The following is a 16,902-nucleotide window of genomic DNA, read 5'->3' as shown; positions in this document are numbered from 1 at the left end:
ACACTCCGACTTCCTGTGCGCCTTCTCCGACACCCCGACTTCCTGTGCTCCTTCTCCAGATATACTTTTGGGGGCACGTTAGTTGTCAGGATGGTTGGCTTAAGCAAACTGGATGAGCATTTTTTCCCCCTTCCCCAACTCTTGGCTTTCATTTCTTCTGTGGTTGGCTTCGTTCTCCGGCGTGAGGAAGTGGCCACCAGGAGCCCCCCGGGCTTGTCCCCTGCCAACTTGGTTATCCGATCGGAAAAGAGCCATTTTGTTCATGGTTCCGGCGAATTGGCCCTGGCCTGGGTCACATGACCACCTCTGAGCCAATCACGGAGGGCTCTGAGCGCCTGCGCGGGGGACACAGGGTCCACTCTAGAGACCCGCGGGCGGATTGGGGAATCAGCCCCACCCCGGCCATATAGTCTAAGAATTGGGGAGAGGAGGGTAGTTTTCTAAAGCCAAATCGAGGGGCTCCTCCCTCCCAGAAGTTGGGAGGGGGCTACTGGGCCAGCAGAAACAGCAGCTGCTCCCTCCAGGGTGGCTGGGCTCACCCAGACTGTCAGGGCGGGTGGTATGGAGGGAAGGGATGCCGTTGGGGACCAGGAAGGGCTGGCAGTCCCAGGCTGGGGACCACGCCAGGGACCTCTCTCTCTCCCTGCAGTCCATCTCGGGGTTTGCGCACAGTTGCTTCCAGTACGCCATCCAGAAGAAGTGGCCGCTGTACATGAGCACTAAGAACACCATCCTTAAAGCCTACGACGGGCGCTTCAAGGACATCTTCCAGGAGATCTTTGAGAAGTAACAGCCTCTCCCTTTATTGCTCCCTAAGGATTCCACAGCCTTTCTTGCCTGTTCCCCCCCAGCCCCCAATCTGCAGGGTGGCCTCTGTCCCAGTGCATTTGGCTCCCCCCTGAGACTGGGGGGAGATACCCAGCCTGTCAGCCTCCCGCCCTCTCCCCACAACAGGCCCTTTTGCTCCCAGGCACTATAAGACCGAGTTTGACAAGAATAAGATCTGGTATGAGCACCGGCTCATTGATGACATGGTGGCTCAGGTCCTCAAGTCTTCAGGCGGCTTCGTGTGGGCCTGCAAGAACTACGATGGAGATGTGCAGTCGGACATCCTGGCGCAGGGTATGCTGCGAGCACCGTTCCCCAGGGGGTGGGTTGTTGGTCTTCTCTGGCTGGGGGATTTTTCAGACCCTTTTCATAGGAAAACTTCTCTAGTATGGCCTGCCGGCCCATTGCAGGGTTCCCTGTGGACAGCAGGGGGCAGGAGCTCTCTGGCATATGACGGAGGAAGGCACCCCAAATTCGGTTTGGACTGGTGTATTACTAAGGCTACTGTTAAAGAGAAAGGAGAATCTAGGAATTCAAGTTCTAAAGGGCTACATGCGTCAGCTTTGAGGTTGTTCCTGCCCATGGGCCAAGTGACTGTGGCTTCCAAGGTTTGGGCTAGGTTTGGGTCCAGGAGAAATATGGGATTGAGCACAACCGGGTGCTTTTTGAATGACAGAGACTTCATTTTGCACAGTAAATCTGTTGGAGGTAGGAGAATATTGGAGAAGGTGGCAAAGCCCCAAGCCCTAGAGTGTCCTATGAGACAAATTGGATTGCAGCAGGAGCCTGGATGAGGCCATTAGAGAGGTAGCCGTGAGAACTAGCCCAGTTGTGTTGGGAACGAGAACAGGAAAGGTGGTGAGAGTAGACTACATGTGAAGTACAGAGAGGGAGGAGAAACAAGGTTCCATGAGATGGGGTGAAGTCTAGCTCCTGATAAGGAGGAAAGTGAAGTCCACCGCAGGTAGCGAGGAAAAGGCATAGGGTCCTGATGTTTTCTAAAAACCTTTGGCTTTATTTCTGTAAGTGCAGTGGTGATCCTCTCACTAGAACAATTCCTATCTAGGATGGGAGGATGAAAAGCCATAGCAGACAAGAGAAAGGTATGAAAATCACCTTTAAGCAATAAGAAATTGGTGAGTGTGAGGGTCCGGTAAACGTGAAAAAGAGACCCCTTTCCCCTGCCCCAGATGCATTCTTAGACAACTAATTTTTTTTAAATATTTTATTTATTTACTTGAGAGAAAGTGAGAGAGTACAAGTGGGATAGGGGCAGAGGGGATGAGTAGAGGGAGAGGGAGAAGGAGGCTCCCTGCTGAGCAGAGAACCTGACACCAGGCTCGATCCCAGGACCCCAGGATCATGATTGGAGCCGAAGGCAGATGCTTAACCAACTGAGCCACCCAGTTGTCCCTTAGACAACCAATTATCTTATAGAAGTTTTTCACTTTTTGGGCACCTGGGTGGCTCGGTTGGTTGGGCCTCTGCCTTTGGCTCAGGTCATGATCCTAGAGTTGGAGTTCAGGGATCAAGCCCCACACTGGGGTCCCTGCTCAGCGAGGAGCTTACTTCTCCCTCTGACCCTCCCCCTCTCATGCTCTCTCTCTCACACTCTCTCTCAAGTAAATAAATAAAATCTTCAAAAAAAAGAAAGAAGTTTTGCACATTTCGGATCAGCCTGGGTCCGAGCGATGGAGAGATTCCCCCTCACAAGCAGGAGGGCAGATGGGCTCAACCCAGTGGTCTGAGGAGTGGTGTTGGCACTGAAAGGAGGGTCTTCCCCCTCTTCAGGCTTTGGCTCCCTTGGCCTGATGACGTCCGTGCTGGTCTGCCCGGATGGGAAGACCATCGAGGCTGAGGCTGCTCATGGAACGGTCACCCGCCATTATCGGGAGCACCAGAAGGTGAGCGGTAGGGACTGTGGTCACATGTCCGTCTACCCCAGCGGAAGGCTGGGAGGATGGGTCTGGCCTGTCAGTGCAGGGGCGGGCAGCCGCGTCCCTTGCCGGCTGGTTTGGCTCCTGATCCCCTGTGACCCCTGCCCCCAGGGCCGGCCTACCAGCACGAACCCCATTGCCAGCATCTTCGCCTGGACACGTGGCCTGGAGCACCGGGGGAAGCTGGACGGGAACCAGGACCTCATCAGGTGAGCGCAGAGGGAGGGGGCCTGAGCCGGTCCAGGGCAGGTTCCGGGCCGGCCCTGGAAGCTGGGGCCTCACCCTGCCCCGCCGCCCGCAGGTTTGCGCAGACCCTGGAGAAAGTGTGCGTCCAGACCGTGGAGAGCGGAGCCATGACCAAGGACCTGGCGGGCTGCATCCATGGCCTCAGCAAGTGCGTGGCCTGTGGCTCAGGGCGACCTGAGGGCGGGTGGGAAGAAGCCAGAGGCCCCCTCTGGACTCGGCTCCGCTGCCAAGGGCCCGAGGGGGGCAGGCGCCGGCCGGGGTGCGGGCCGCGGCTCGGTGGGGGTGCGGGCCGGGCCGTCCGGAGCCGCGCCTCACGCCGGTGGTGTTCTCTCGGCAGCGTGAGGCTGAACGAGCACTTCCTCAACACCTCGGACTTCCTGGACGCCATCAAGACCAACCTGGACAAGGCTCTGGGCCAGTAGTGCGGGCGGCGGGCCGCGGGTGAGCCCCCTCAGGCCCTGCTGGGGGACGTTTTTTATAAGCAAGATGTTTTTAAAAGTATCTGTGTTCCCCTCGCGGCGACGTGAGGCAGGAGCAGCGTGTTTTACCTCAGCGCGTGCGTGTGCCCCGCGCCCTGTAATTTATATCGCCCTGGGGACGCACGGCGCCCGATTTAGCTACTAAAAAGCTCTTCACACAACCGTCTGCTGTGTTTGTGCCCAGCAGGGGCCCCGGAGAAAGAGGGCCTCAGAGGGCTGGCCGAGTCTGCCGGGGGCACACTGGCCTCCGCGGGCCTGCGTGCCGGGCCTCCGTTCCGTCAGGGGCCACCATGGCGGGAGGGGACCGGGCAGCACTGAGCGTCCCGGATTCTCTAGAAGCCGCCTGACCAGCCCCGGGACTCTTGGTGTGCAGGCCTGTGGGCGCCCTGAAATGACCCGGCACGATCCCGTTCCTGTAGCCGCCTCTCTCCATTTCGGGATTGCCATCCCTTCCTGATAGATTCTGGTTTTCTGCTTCGTTGGTTCTAACCTTCTCAACATCTCCAGACCTCTCTCTATGCCCTTTGCTGGGTCTTCCAAATGGGTCTCACATAGCAGCTGCCTCTCTGGCCTCTCCGTGGCTGCCTAGGGCTTGGGGCTGGGACCGGGGGCCCCATGCACTCTAGACCACTGGGTCCCAGACTTGCGTTCATCTTCATTGTTCTTTGGCAAAACCAGAAAAGTAAGATCATAAAGTTGCTGTAAAGTTAAATAGAGCCAATTGAAAGGGCCATCTTTTCTGCAGGGATTATATTCTGCTTTTGGTGTTTACATGTCCAGGGGAAGAGTTGTACCATTTTCACTTGATACAATAAATACTTGGCAACTGAAAGTCCATTTCCCCCAGTTTCGGGGGGACTCTGATGGCTCCTGACACTGGACAGTTGGGACCTCGGGAGCTTGGAGATGGGCTCTAGCCACCCCTCACTTTGGTGGCCTCTGTCTGTTCGAGGGACTACTTACTCCTTTCGCTCATCACACTGAACTCCCAGGGTGGCAGGAAGAAAAGCTGTGTGCTGGCTCTTCACTCCTGGGGTGAAGCTCAAGGTTTCCGGCCCCTTCTTGCCCAGCAGTAGAAAAGAGCTGACAGCCTCTGAAATGCAAGCTGGCATCGTGAGCTGGCTTCTGTCCTGGTGCCCTGTTGGTGGGTCAGGAGGGGAAGTGGCTTTTCTCTGCAAGTGGTGGGAATTCTGGGGCCTGGTTCCCTCTTGGGGGGCTTGGAGCAGCTCCCTGTAGGTGCCTGGCCCTGCAGGTGGCTATTCAGATGCCAAGGATGGTCTGGGTTTCTTCCCCCCCCCCCCCCCCCCCCGGCTGTGCAGGGTTGGGAAGCCTTGTTGGGAGTTCTTTGTGGGGGAGGGGTGAGGACCAAATCCTCAAGAACCAGGGGAAGAAGGACTCACAGTCACCTTGCTAAAGAATATTCATTTATTTATAATTATTGCTAAGTAAACTTCTCTTTTAAATGGGAACATAAAAACACAGTAGGGCTTTGCACAAGTGGAATTTCTAAACAGTTGGTTTGTATACACGTCAAAATAAGTTAGGATGGAATTTGTCCAGGAGTTTCCAAGTCACCCAAGAGGCCGCGTGTGCGCCTCTCTTGAAAGGTCAGGGGAGGGGTGAGGACAGGAGCCTTGCCGAGACCACCCCCCAGCTCAATCTGTGAGTTGTGCTGTTTCCTTCTCTTAGCTTTGCCCGGGTCCAAGGCACAGGGCAGGGGGGCGTTCAAGTATCGAACCTCGCAGAGGGCCGGTGCTGATGGCGGGGCTGGGGAGGAAAGGAGAGCCCCACCCTGGGGCCCAGACCTTCTCCCTTGGGTTTCCATGACCAAGGCCACTGCACTGGCAGGAAGGAGGAGGAGGAGAAGGAGGAGGTACAGGGTTCTTTTTGGTACCAGGGGAGAAAGACATTGTGGGAAGAGGTAGTTTGCAGGGGGTGAGGCTTCTGCTCAGCAGGAGAAAATGTCTTCTACAGTGACGGGGTCACTGCCACCTGAGGGTCATCATGGCGGGCACCTGGGGGGCCGGGGGGGGGGGCCTCTGGGTTCTGGAGGGGAAAGGCTCCTGGGAGCCCCCAGCCCTCTTGTCTGCTGCCTCTTCGTGGGAGCTTTAGCAGAGAAGGAAGGGGCACCTGGCTGCCTGATCCAAGGCCACCTTGTCCTCCCCTCAGTCCTGATGACAGCCACCCTGAAGCCTGGCTTGCTCCTTCACTAAGGATACAGCTTTGGGGGCAGCTGCATTTCAAACTGATTCCCCCCCACCCCTCCCCGGCTGTTACCCCTCCTTTCCTGGTTTCCGGGCTGAAGTTGGCGGCTTCACCGCCTTCACGCCTTTGGGGACAGCCCTGCCTGCCCCTCCGCACCGAGGCCTCAGGAGGCGAGTGGGCAAGGAGTCTGGGTGCCCTAGCTGTTCCCGAATGTGCTCTTTCACGCCCCGGACCTGGCTTCGGTGCCCGGGGCAGGAGCTGGCGTGGGGACAGAGGCCATGAGAATGGGCAGGCAGGGGAGCGAGCTGCTGGCTGAGCAGAATCAAGCCACTCTGGCTTCTGCGGTGGCTGGTGCTGCGCGAGTCACTGGCCAGAGGGGCCGGGCAGGGGCCAAGGGCCTGCCCGGCTCTGCCTCCCGCCTCTCGCCCCAGCCCGAGGCTCCCGTCAGCAGCCTCCCCTCCGCCTGAGCCCCGCCTGGCCAGCCGCTCGAGGTTGGGGAGGCACGAAGCACGCACAGCACACGAGGGAGCTTCGATTTGGAAAAAGAAAATGATCTCCATCAGAAAAGAATAGGCGACACAGAATTGGAAAGGAAAAAAAAATAAATTACCTTCAAAATACCCCTTTTGCTCAGAAAAAAAAAATTTTTTTTTCTCTATGGTCTTCATTTTCTTTTTAACTATGTTGCTCTTCTTGGGACCCTGTTGACTCTTGGCTGTCCGCTTCCTCAAAATGGACACCTGTTAATAATATAACACCCCAGCCGCCCCCCAGGTGGTCCTTGGCCTCCTCTGAGGACAGCCCCTCTCGGTCCCCTGCCCCTCACTCGAGGGGCCTCTGTCTTAGCCTGTGCCCAGCGAAAGGCACGTCCCAGCTCTGCTCACGTCAGGGGACCCTGGTGCGGTGACCGATTCAACAAAGAACTGGAGGACATCTGTTGGAATCCAGTTTAGGGACACCCACTTTCAAACCGCTGGAAGATGGGGGCCTTCTGGGGGTTGGCTGGAGAGGGCATTAGCTGGGGGCTGGGCTACACCCCGCTTTCCTGAGGCCAGGACCGGGGCTGCGTGCACGCCTGGCTCCCGGAGAGCGTGGGAGGCACCAGGAGGTAGAAGGCAGAGGGCCCTGCCTGGCTGTTTGTGGACAGGGTGGGGAGGGGCTCTTCGCAGCCCCGGGGCTGGTAGGGGGCGGGGTGGGGGGCAGTGCTGGCCGGCACAGGAGCTCAAACATCCCTGGAGGCAGGAGTTGGTCCAGCGGGAAACAAGGCCAGGCTCAAGTTCTGTCTTCCTCCAGTGCCAGGACCCCTGAGGGGCTATCAGGGGGCCCTACCCACACTGGCTGCCGCAGCCCTGCTGGGCCTGGAGAGACCTGAGGACCGTGTGCGCTTGTGACCTGTCCCCAGATGGCCCCCACCAGCATTTCTCCCACCCTCCCACAGCAGCAGGCCGAGGAGACCCAGAGCGGGGCCTCCCGGGCTCTCCTTCCTTCCCCAGACGCCTGCGGCCTGTGCCTGGTTCACAGCTGAGGCCAGTAGTACAGTCTCCATTTGGTCTAAAAGTCCCTAGTGGTGCAAACGACTCGGCGGGAGGGGAGGGCTCGGGACAGTGGGGCAGTAGCTTCTCGGCCGCGGGAGGTGCAGCCCGCAGCACATGGGTCTCCCCCCACGTCCCACGCCCTCCCCGCCCCTTCCGGGCGGCCCGGCTTGTGCTATAGCACGTTGTAGTAGGCCATCTCCTTCATGGCCTGTTCGGTGAGGACGCTGGCCTCGGCGCTGCTATCCACACCAGCGTAGGCGTAGGCGTTCTCGAAGTCCTCCATCTCCTGCTGGCTGTCAAGCTCGGAGGGGTCAGTGCCTGTCAGCTCCATCATGGGGTCTGCAAGAGAGGGGCACAGTCAGGCCCGGATGCCGCCTCCCGGGAAAAGCCAGTCACTTCTATACACGGAAGCAGAGGACCTTTGTCAAGAAAGCACTTCCTAGTCATTGCTTCCAGAGGATTCTCCTCGGCCTCTCTTCCTTCCTGCGCCGGGAAGCCCCAGGCTCCTGTGGCTTCTCAAATGTGTCACCAGACCCGAGCGCTAAAGCTGGAAGGGGGGGACGGGGGGAGCGTGGGGGGATGGGCGCAGGCCTGGCCTTGAACTCTTGTTTCCCTCCTATGCATTCTCTGCAGTGTTTCGCATTGGCCCCCTTGGCCACACGGAAGCCTGCTGCACTATGTCATGCACCACTCATTTAGGACCTACTGCATGCCCGAACTTCCCATACACCGTCTCGTGAATGCTCACAGCAATCCCTTGGAGGTGGTCAAAAGGAAGTTCAGAGAGGTTAATCAACTTGCCATAGGGCACCCAGCAAGTGCTGTTGTTTTCATCTACTGTGCTGCTCTGCCTCGAAAGGCGGGAGGGAGCCCTTTCTAACCTCTGGCTTCCTACCAGCCTTAGTGCTTTAAACCGGTTCTGCCCAGTGGTCTCCTTGGTCTTGCTCTTCAAGGACAAACACCCAAGGTAGGTCAACAGAGATGCACGAGGCAAAAACTCGAAGAGGCCTCTTGTAATTTTACCAACTTGAAATCTTACTATAAAGTTCTTAGCATCAGAACAAAAGCCAGATGGAAAGCTCCACTTTCCAGCCTGGGGCTGTCTTCCGTGGGAAGGAGGGAAGCCCAGGGTATGATCTGGGGACCCTGGGTAGCTGGCTGGCAAGGGCTGTGGCTGAGCCCCAGTGTGTGTTCTGTCCCTGTGCACCTAAGAGAAGTGATGTGTTTTGGGGAGAAACAGACCCCAATCAAGGGGGCGGCCCTAATAAGTCTATGGCAGGGTTTTGGCACTATTAACATTTTGGGCCATAATTCTTTGCTGTGGGGGTACATGGTAGGATGGCTAACAATATCCCTGGTTTCTACCAGCCAGATGCCAGTAGCATCACTCCAGGTACAACAATCAAAAATGTCTCCAGACTTGACCAAATGTCCCCAAGGGGCAAACTCACCCTCAGTTGAGAACCAGTGGTCTAAGGGCAATTCTACGAGTGGTTCAGGAATGAATCCAGGCCAGTGAATCATGAGGAGAGGCCTGCTTGTGAATTCTCTGAATTCACACAATTCTCATTGGTTTCATAGAGAAAAGGGAAGAGGCTCTTACTCTCCCACTGGTTGTGTACAAGCCCTGAAGAGCACACTGCCCTGAAGAGCAATGGCAGCCATCTTGTGACCATAAGGAAAATCAGAGCTAATGCTGTGAACAGACGGAGGGAGCCTCACCCTGGTGTCATTGTTGAGGGGCTGAATCAGCCAACTCTGAAGAGGGCCTGGATTTCGAGTCCTTTCTGAATCTATTTCATTACTGTTTAAGTTAGTCCGAGTTGGGGGGGGGGGTGTCTATTACTCATGCCCAGGGCATCTGACACACTGTGAATCTTCCTGACTTTATAAAACAAGGTCAGCTGTTCCAAATCTTAAAGACACTAGGCTCTGTCTTCCTCAAATCCTAGTGCCATACCTTCATATGGTACAGTTGACTAAACATTAAAAACAAGCTAATACGTACCATTTTTTACAAGGACATTGATCCACCTCCCAAATTATAGTTCCAATTTATTAGATGGTTCCATCTAGAATGTACCCTGCCTTCCTCCGGCATAAATGTGAAACCTGAGCTTTTCAGACCAAGGTTATATGTGAGAGGCAGGTTGCCTTGGGTCCCAGCCATTCAAGTGCCAATCACTCCTTTACTGCCTGTCATCTGCCGCAGTCAGGAAGAAAGCAGTCCTATGCATCCCGGTTATTGACCTCAGACAGAAAGAGCATGTCCCTTCACCACCCCCTGGGAGCAAGGTGTGCAGGGACAGCTGTTTCCAAAAGGACGAGTTCTGCGCTGGTCCCTCCTGGTGGGTTAGTTACATGGGGGGGGGGGGGTCTGCTAGACTATGGCTGTCAAACCCCACTGCATATAGAATTATCTAAAGTGCTTTAAAGTGCTGACCCTAGGCCACGTGCCAGATCAATTACATTTGACTCTCTGGGGTTGAGACTCAGGCACCAGCATTTAAAAAATTCCCCAGGTGCTTCCGCTGTACAGCCAAGTTTGAGAACTAGACCTTTAGAGTCCAGATCAAAGGTTCCCCAAGTGAGGTCCCTGATCAGCAGCTTTGGTATCCCCTGAGAACTTGCTGGAAATGCAAATTCTGCAACCCTCCCCCAGACCTACAGATTCAGAGGCTCCGGGGGTGGAGCTCCGGGGGTGGAGCCCTGCCGTTTTAACAGATTTCGAGGTGATTCCAATGCATACGGAAGTTTGAAACACCACTGCGCTTCCATGCCTCTAAAACTCTACCGGGCAAACAGATCGCCTGGGATCTTTTCTGAAATGCAGATTCTGATTCAGCGGGTCTGGGGTAGGGCTGACTCTGCAGTTCTAGCAAGACCCCAGGTGATGCTGACACTGTTGGTTCTCGTACCACATTCTGAGCTGGAAGGGGCTACAGAGAGCACCCATATGCAGGCAACAGGGTGGGATTCTTGCTCACGAGATCGAAAACTGAGGACACCCGTGTCTGCCAGAAAACCCAGGCCACTCACTGGTTAGCTGCTGCAAAACCAAACCAGGGTTCCTGCAGCCAGCCCCCAACATCTGATTGCCTGCTAGTGAGTAACGTCACCCAGGCAAGTCAACTCACCTGTATTGTTCCCTGCTACTTTGTCTGAGAAGGCACGCCAGGCAGGCAACTAGCTCTAGACCGTACAGGGAGCCTTCCTGAGGCGCCATCAACTCTTTCCTCCAGTAGAATCTCTAAAGTCCCTCCTCCCCTCAGTACGGCCAGAGAGACTAATGTTCTTCCATAGCTGACGAGTGTGGAGGGGACAGGCTATCGCTCACACTTAGGGATGTTACAACACCAGCCTATGAAACGACTACCAACTGCAGAGGTGAGGCCCCTCCCCTGAATGCATGGCCTACACTCTCTTTGGCAAGCACTGTGAAGAGCGTGATGGACTGTGTTACACACTTTTTGCCTTGGCTGCTGGGAAGCTCAGAGCTCCCCCGGGCTGTCCACAGACCCTCCCATGGTACACTTGGGGATTGGGACCTCACCCGGCTTCCCTCATCTCTTCAGCTGCCCTTTTCCCTTTTGTTACTTCCTTTCCCAGCCAACATTTATTTTTAACGTCACTGTCATAGTCATAAAAGCGTCTGTCCCCCCCACCCCCGGGTGTTGTGATCTTCCCTGAGTTACCTAACTTCTCTGTCCAGTGTTGGCATCTGTAGGATGGGGATAATTAGCAGAGCCAAGCTCGCTGTGAGGAGCACGTGAGTTGATAAAGGCCTGGCACGCAGTCAGCACTGGATTGGTATCAGTCAGGCTTTTTATTTATCATTATTTACGTGAGCCCGCTGAAGTCCTTTGTTCTTACACAAAGGCCCTGTCGTCAGCACCAGGACCATCTTCCAGGGTTTCTCCTCCCTAGCCCGGAGCCCACCCCAGCGAGGTCTCAGGCCTGGCCAGCCTCCCCCACCCCCTGACCGGACAGGAGGCTCCTGAGCATGCCGTGACGGGACCGCTCCTGCGCCGTCCCCTGTGCGTGGCCCACCCACCTTGGCTGTCCAGGCCGATGTCCATGACGCCATGCTTGACCTTCATGTGCCGGCTCAGGTTGCCCTTGAGGTTAAACTTGCTGGAGCAGTAGGGGCACTTGAAGGGCTTGCTGCCCGCGTGCAGGTGCATGTGGCCCAGCAGGTTGTACATGCGGTTGAAGGACTTCCCACACACCTGCAACACACCGGCTCGGCGTCAGGAGCCCGCGGGGAGCCCGCCCTCCCTGAACCCCAGCCCCCTCCCACCACCCCGCTGGGGCTTGAATCCCACTCGCTGTGGACAGCACTCACTCTGTCCTCTCCTAGGTGACCCCAGAGGCCCGAGAGCCAGAGAACCGAGCCTCCTCTTGCTGGTCACTGTTCCACTCTCCCTGAGCTGGAGTTACCAGAAACCCAGGGCTGGGCTCTCGGACCACAGCGTCTCATGCCTGGACTTTTCCTGCCATGCAGGGACCTTCACCCCTTCCCCAGCCTCCAAAAAATACCACCTCAACAGCGTATAGGCTCTGAACACTGTGGCCCACAGTGACCCCCCCAAGCCCAGGCATTTTCACCCAAAACTGGGCTCCCCCGCTTGCACCGGCCAGGCCGGCTCTCAGCGGCTGCAGTCGTGCCGACCCGGGGGCCCTGGCAGCTGGGTACCTTGCATTTGAATGGCTTCACAGGCGAGTGTACAATCATGTGGGTCTTGAGGGTCTGCTTCTGCACGAAGGTCTTGAAGCAGATGTGGCACTGGTAGGGCCGGACGCTGGTGTGGATCAGCATGTGCCGCTTCATGTTGGCCTGCAGGGTGAACTCCCGGCCGCACACCTCGCACTTGAACTCCTTCACGCCCTGGCGGGGGAGGGGGGAGGGGGGGATGGTCAGGCCACGTGACGGGCACAGCCTCTGGAAGCGTGTGTGTGTGTGTGGGGTGTGCACACAGTGTCCGAGCGTACGCACAGCTTCCGGAAAGCGACTTCCCGGAGGGGGTGCTCCGGATGGGGACCACTTGTGGAAAGCCACTGGGAGAATGTTGGGGCAGGGCCACTGACTCTAGGAAGCCTTCTAGTTCCTACCTACACACCTGCTGTCTCCCGCCCACCTGGGCAGGTGCCCCTCTAGGTTTGCACCTGTGCACCAAGGCAAGTGTGTTCATTCGTTCGTTCGTTCATTCATTCATTCGTTCATTCATCCAGCAACCATTTACTGGGCACCTGCGACAAGCCAGCATCACGCCAGGCACCAGGATCTGTGGCCAAGAAGTGGATCTGGGGCCACGGCCTGGTGGACCGTCCTCAGGTCAAGGGCACACATGTCTTTTTCCCCTCAGTGTGGGCTCTCAGTGTTCCTTGGGGTTCACGGAGCCCTTTGAGAATCTGATTAAAAGTATGGACGCTGCAGGAAAAATGACACTTGGATCTGAATACAAGAGTTCTCAACCCCCCTGGAGCCCATCCACTCAACCCCTTGAGAGTTTCCCAAGCTTCCCTGGTGTAAGAATCCACCACCATGCTGCACATACGGCCTCTCGGGAGATTCCTCCTGCCGCTGCCGGGCCAGCAGGCCCAGGAATGTTTGGTCTCAACAGGTCCCTCAGAGGACTCTTATCATTGGAGGAGTTTGGGACACTTGGCCCCAGGAGACAATGATTCCAGGGGAAAACCCTCTGGTTTGACTTCAACATGGCCTGGAGGTGACCCCCAGAGCGGGACAGGGTGTTGTGAGCACAGGGGGTCCGATGTATTGTCTGGAGAGCAAAGTCAGGACAAATGTTGGGAGTTGATCTCTTTGCTGAGCCAGTAATTTAGCAGACCCCCAGCGGGACGGTCATGTGTGTGCGGTCACAGGGGCTGTCCCGACGCTTACGTGGGACAGAGTTCCGTATTATAAGGCAGCAGCGCGTGTGTGTCTCTCTTTTAGCAGACAGGGGCTGTGTGTCACGTCTCTACACTCGCCTGACACACTGACGGTGTGTCTGACCACCAGGGGGCCCTGCCTTGGGGCGCTGACCCCGTAAGTACATATTATGTGCACACTGTGCAAATTTAGGCTGACGACAGGGATGTTTTCGATTTTACCGGTCTTTGGTTTTTGTTCTCAGTTTTTTGTCACGGTGTTATTTCTCTTTGAACACTTTGCAGACTCGTGGGGATTTTTAGTAGAGGAGAAAAATGGCACAAGATGCTTATGGCTCCCACTCCCTTCCCAGCAGACACGAAGTCAGTCAGTCATCTGGTTTCACTTGACACACGGTCTGCTCTTATGGCTGAGCCCAGACTCTGATTCAGAATCCTTCTTAACATCACACTGTGGGCAGCTTTACCAACCGACCGGGGGAGCAGCTGCAAAAAGCTGCAAGTCATCTCTGCTCTAGCAGATGTTCCCAGGGCAGGGAAGGCTGGATTCTCGGGCCAGCAGGCTCCGGCTGCCCCACTCACTGCTGCGTCCACTGTGAGAGGTGAGGACGCAGGCTGGACCCTAAGTGGCCCTACGGCTGCCATTACGGAACGAGGGAGCTCTCTTGCACCTTGAGCTGCAAAACGTGAAGCTGGTTGGATTTGGCGTGGAAACGAGGGGGCAGGCTAAGTGCCGAGCGAGCCTGTGGGACCCAAGAGGCCTCATTCCATCTGGACAGAAGGGCCTCTGGGAGGGGGTGACGGTGGCTGAAAGGCATGGTGGCTGGTGACCGGAAGGGAAGGGGAGGACAGTGGGGGACAGTGGGTCAAAGTGATGTGTCAGGGACACAGTGGACAAGGACAGCTCCACCTTCCACCCCTACAAACTGTCTGCCTTGTTTATGTCCTTTTCCATCACAAATATTTTTCCTTCTGTCTCTTCCCTTTTAAAATGAAATACATTTAAGCTTTTTCCTAAAGGGAAGTCACAGGTTTTGATACAGTTTTGTCATAACAAGGAGCAAAGGAAAGCTTCTCTCCTTCTGACTGTCTCGGTCACTGCCCCGTGGCCTCCTGGCCTCCGCGCTCCTGGAGGGCAGGCTGCTTTAATGATTTTCCAACTGGGTTCCCTGGGGCCTGCCGGGGTTCCTCCAACATTTCATTCAAAAACTTCAAAAAAGTAAGTTCTACTATTAAAAAAACACCCTGAATTTCAATTGTTATTTTTTTCCTAATACTCCTGCGAACGAATATGCAGCTCTAAACGTTAGGACGCGTTCATCTGCGTCCCATCTCTTTTGGCCCGACCTGCTCTGAAGCAGGACTCTGGGAAGCACTGGATGGAAGGCCAGCAGGAGGAGAGGGAGGAGCCTCAGACCGGCGAGGCCCCCGGGGCGGGGAGAGCCGCTCGGGAGGATGTGGGGGAGGGGCAGAGGCGCCGGCCTACCTTGTGGGTGAGGGAGTGCTGCTTGAGGTGGTGGATCTGGCTGAACTCCATGCCGCACTCCGTGCACACGAAGGGCCGCACGTTCTGGTGTTTGAGCATGTGGTTCTGCAGCTGGCTGCGGTAGTGGAAGGACTTGTCGCACTCGAGGCACTGGTAGAGGGTGGGGCCCTGGTGGGAGGCCAGGTGGCGCTTGAGCTGGGTCAGGGTGGAGAAGTCCAGGCCGCACTCGACGCAGACATGGCAGCGGCCGCTCTCGTGCTTCACCTCGTGGGCCTTGAGCTCGCTGGGGTAGGCGAAGCCGCGGCCGCAGAAGTGGCAGCTGTAGGGCTTGACCTCCGAGTGCAGCAGCATGTGGCGCTTGAGGTGGCTCGTCTGCGTGAAGGCCTTCTGGCACACCTGGCACTTGTGCGGCCGGGTGCCCTGGTGCGTCAGCAGGTGCGTCTGCAGGTGGCTGGGCTGCTTGAAGAGCTTGCTGCAGTGCGGGCACGAGTGCGGCTTGATGCCGTTGTGGCCCAGGATGTGCGTCACCAGGTTGTACTTGGACGTGTAGGACTTCTCGCACATGCGGCACTGCCAGCGCTTCTGGCGGTCGCCCGCCTCCACCAGGTAGGAGTCGTCGATCTGCACGTTGATGTCCAGCCGGTCCAGCTGGGCCTTCTTGTGGCGCTCCACCGTCGAGCCGGCCGCGTCCGCCTCGAACTCGCCTGCCTCCTGCCACACGAAGCCCTGCTCCGGCTTCACGGGCTCCGGGGACTCCATGGTGGGGGGGGCCTCGGGATCGCTCAGGGGGGCCAGGTGGGGTGGCTCGAAGCCGCACTCGGAGGGCAAGGCCTCCGGCCCGGGCAGCGCCATGCCGGGCTCCGGGAAGCCGTCCCGGGCCGGGTCGGGGAAGTGGGGGTCGTAGGGGGCCGCGTCCAGCTCCGGCCTCGGGGCTCGGGGCAGGTGGCGCAGCGTCCGGGGCTTGCGGCTGAAGGCGCTGAGGTCGATCATCTTGACGGCGCTGCTCTGCACCAGGGCCTCGCAGCCGCCGCCGGCCACCTCGGCAGGGGCCTCTGCCGGGCCCGCGTCCTTGTCGTCCCCGGGCACGGACACCTCGTAGACCTCCTGCTCCTCCTCCTCCTCCACCTTCTCAAACTTGACCTTGGGCACCAGCCGCACGGGCGGCCGCGTCTTCCGCCGGGTGTGCTTCTCGAAGGCCGCCTCCACCTCCAGCACCTCCTCTTCTGCCGGCTCCTCCAGGGCCCTCCCGTTGCAGGCCAGCTGGTAGACGTCGGGGCCCGGGGGCCCGGGCTCCCCCATGGCCGTCCCGGACAGCTCGGGCCCCAGGTCCGGGTAGAAGGCTTCGGCGCTTATGGTGGCTCCGAAGAGCTCATTTTCCGAGACCAGGCCCAGCACGGCGGCCTGAGCCAAGGACAGCACCACCACGGCATCCGTCTGTGTCCCTGAGTCCATGAAGCCCTCCATCCCGTGACGGCTGGCTAGGAGGGCATCGCTGCAGGAGGAGAAGGGAGCGTTAATACTGCCGGCTCCAGGCTGCACACACAACAGACACACACGCATTCCGCAGGGGCTTGGCTAGTCTGGGGGGCGTCTGGCCCTGCTGTGTTTCTCCTCCTGCCTTGGGAACCGGACACACTTATAATTATGGGGACCCCTCTGTATATCTGACCATTTTCTCTGTCACCCTGTGGGATCCTGGATCGGCCCTGCCCCCTTGCTGGCCTCAGTCCTCCCACCTGTAACAAGAAGGTGGCATTGTCACCGCGGTTCTCAAACCATGTTCCTCACAATGTCCTTCCAGAGGTCCTTCAAAAAAGCTGATTTACAATTGCAAAAAATAAAGATTCCTCTCTTTTAAAAATAGATTTTAGAGAACCCGTCTACTCTCGAATGTAATACACACCTTGCTTCAGCACATTCTGTAGCCCCCCTGGCTTTGGTCCCAAAGTAATTAATTTTGCACGGACCTTGAGGCCATACAGTGAGGTGTTAAACACTGTCACCATTCGTAATGGCTTGACCATATGAGTGAGGTGTTTTGGTTTTTATAAAGTATATATATTGCCGGGGGAGAATGAGGTGGGGGAAAATAATATATATATATATATATGGCAAAAACAAGGCAACACACAAAAATAAATTAGGTGCCAAGGTCGCTCTTGGCGGTTACCACCTATCAACGAAGCCTGATGCTACGCGACTGTGTCTCTCACAACAGGTGATCGTTCTGCGTTAGATAAGGATTACACATTTAAATATCTATATTTATGCCGATAAAAAGTACAGCTTTCCCT

At 56.9% G+C, this 16,902-nt stretch overlaps 2 protein-coding genes across 4 annotated transcripts in view; one reads left to right on the top strand and one right to left on the bottom strand.

The window, feature by feature from the left end:
• Window positions 1-3,651, top strand: part of IDH2 (isocitrate dehydrogenase (NADP(+)) 2) — a 16,554-nt gene extending 12,903 nt beyond the window's left edge. For all 3 annotated transcript variants that reach the window (XM_040642806.1, XM_040642805.1, XM_040642807.1), the window contains 6 exons: window positions 650-786; window positions 971-1,122; window positions 2,620-2,732; window positions 2,877-2,974; window positions 3,067-3,159; window positions 3,349-3,651. In XM_040642806.1, coding sequence (XP_040498740.1) covers window positions 650-786; window positions 971-1,122; window positions 2,620-2,732; window positions 2,877-2,974; window positions 3,067-3,159; window positions 3,349-3,433 — 678 coding nt within the window. In that variant the 3' untranslated portion in view covers window positions 3,434-3,651. The remainder of the gene's footprint in view (window positions 1-649; window positions 787-970; window positions 1,123-2,619; window positions 2,733-2,876; window positions 2,975-3,066; window positions 3,160-3,348) is intronic.
• Window positions 3,652-4,901: 1,250 nt separating this feature from the next.
• ZNF710 (zinc finger protein 710) lies at window positions 4,902-16,382 on the bottom strand. Its single transcript, XM_040642803.1, has 4 exons — window positions 14,609-16,382; window positions 11,927-12,118; window positions 11,285-11,459; window positions 4,902-7,569 (listed from the first exon to the last, which is right to left on the bottom strand). The coding sequence occupies exons 1-4, from the start codon at window positions 16,166-16,168 to the stop codon at window positions 7,403-7,405; spliced, it is 2,094 nt and encodes a 697-aa protein (XP_040498737.1). The 5' UTR covers window positions 16,169-16,382; the 3' UTR covers window positions 4,902-7,402.
• Between the last annotated feature and the right edge of the window lie 520 nt (window positions 16,383-16,902).

Source organism: Ursus maritimus, unplaced genomic scaffold (genome assembly GCF_017311325.1).
Source record: "Ursus maritimus isolate PB19 unplaced genomic scaffold, ASM1731132v1 scaffold_27, whole genome shotgun sequence".
Lineage (NCBI taxonomy): Eukaryota > Metazoa > Chordata > Mammalia > Carnivora > Ursidae > Ursus > Ursus maritimus.
Note: the sequence above shows the minus strand (reverse complement) of the source record. Positions and strands in the feature narration are given on the sequence as shown.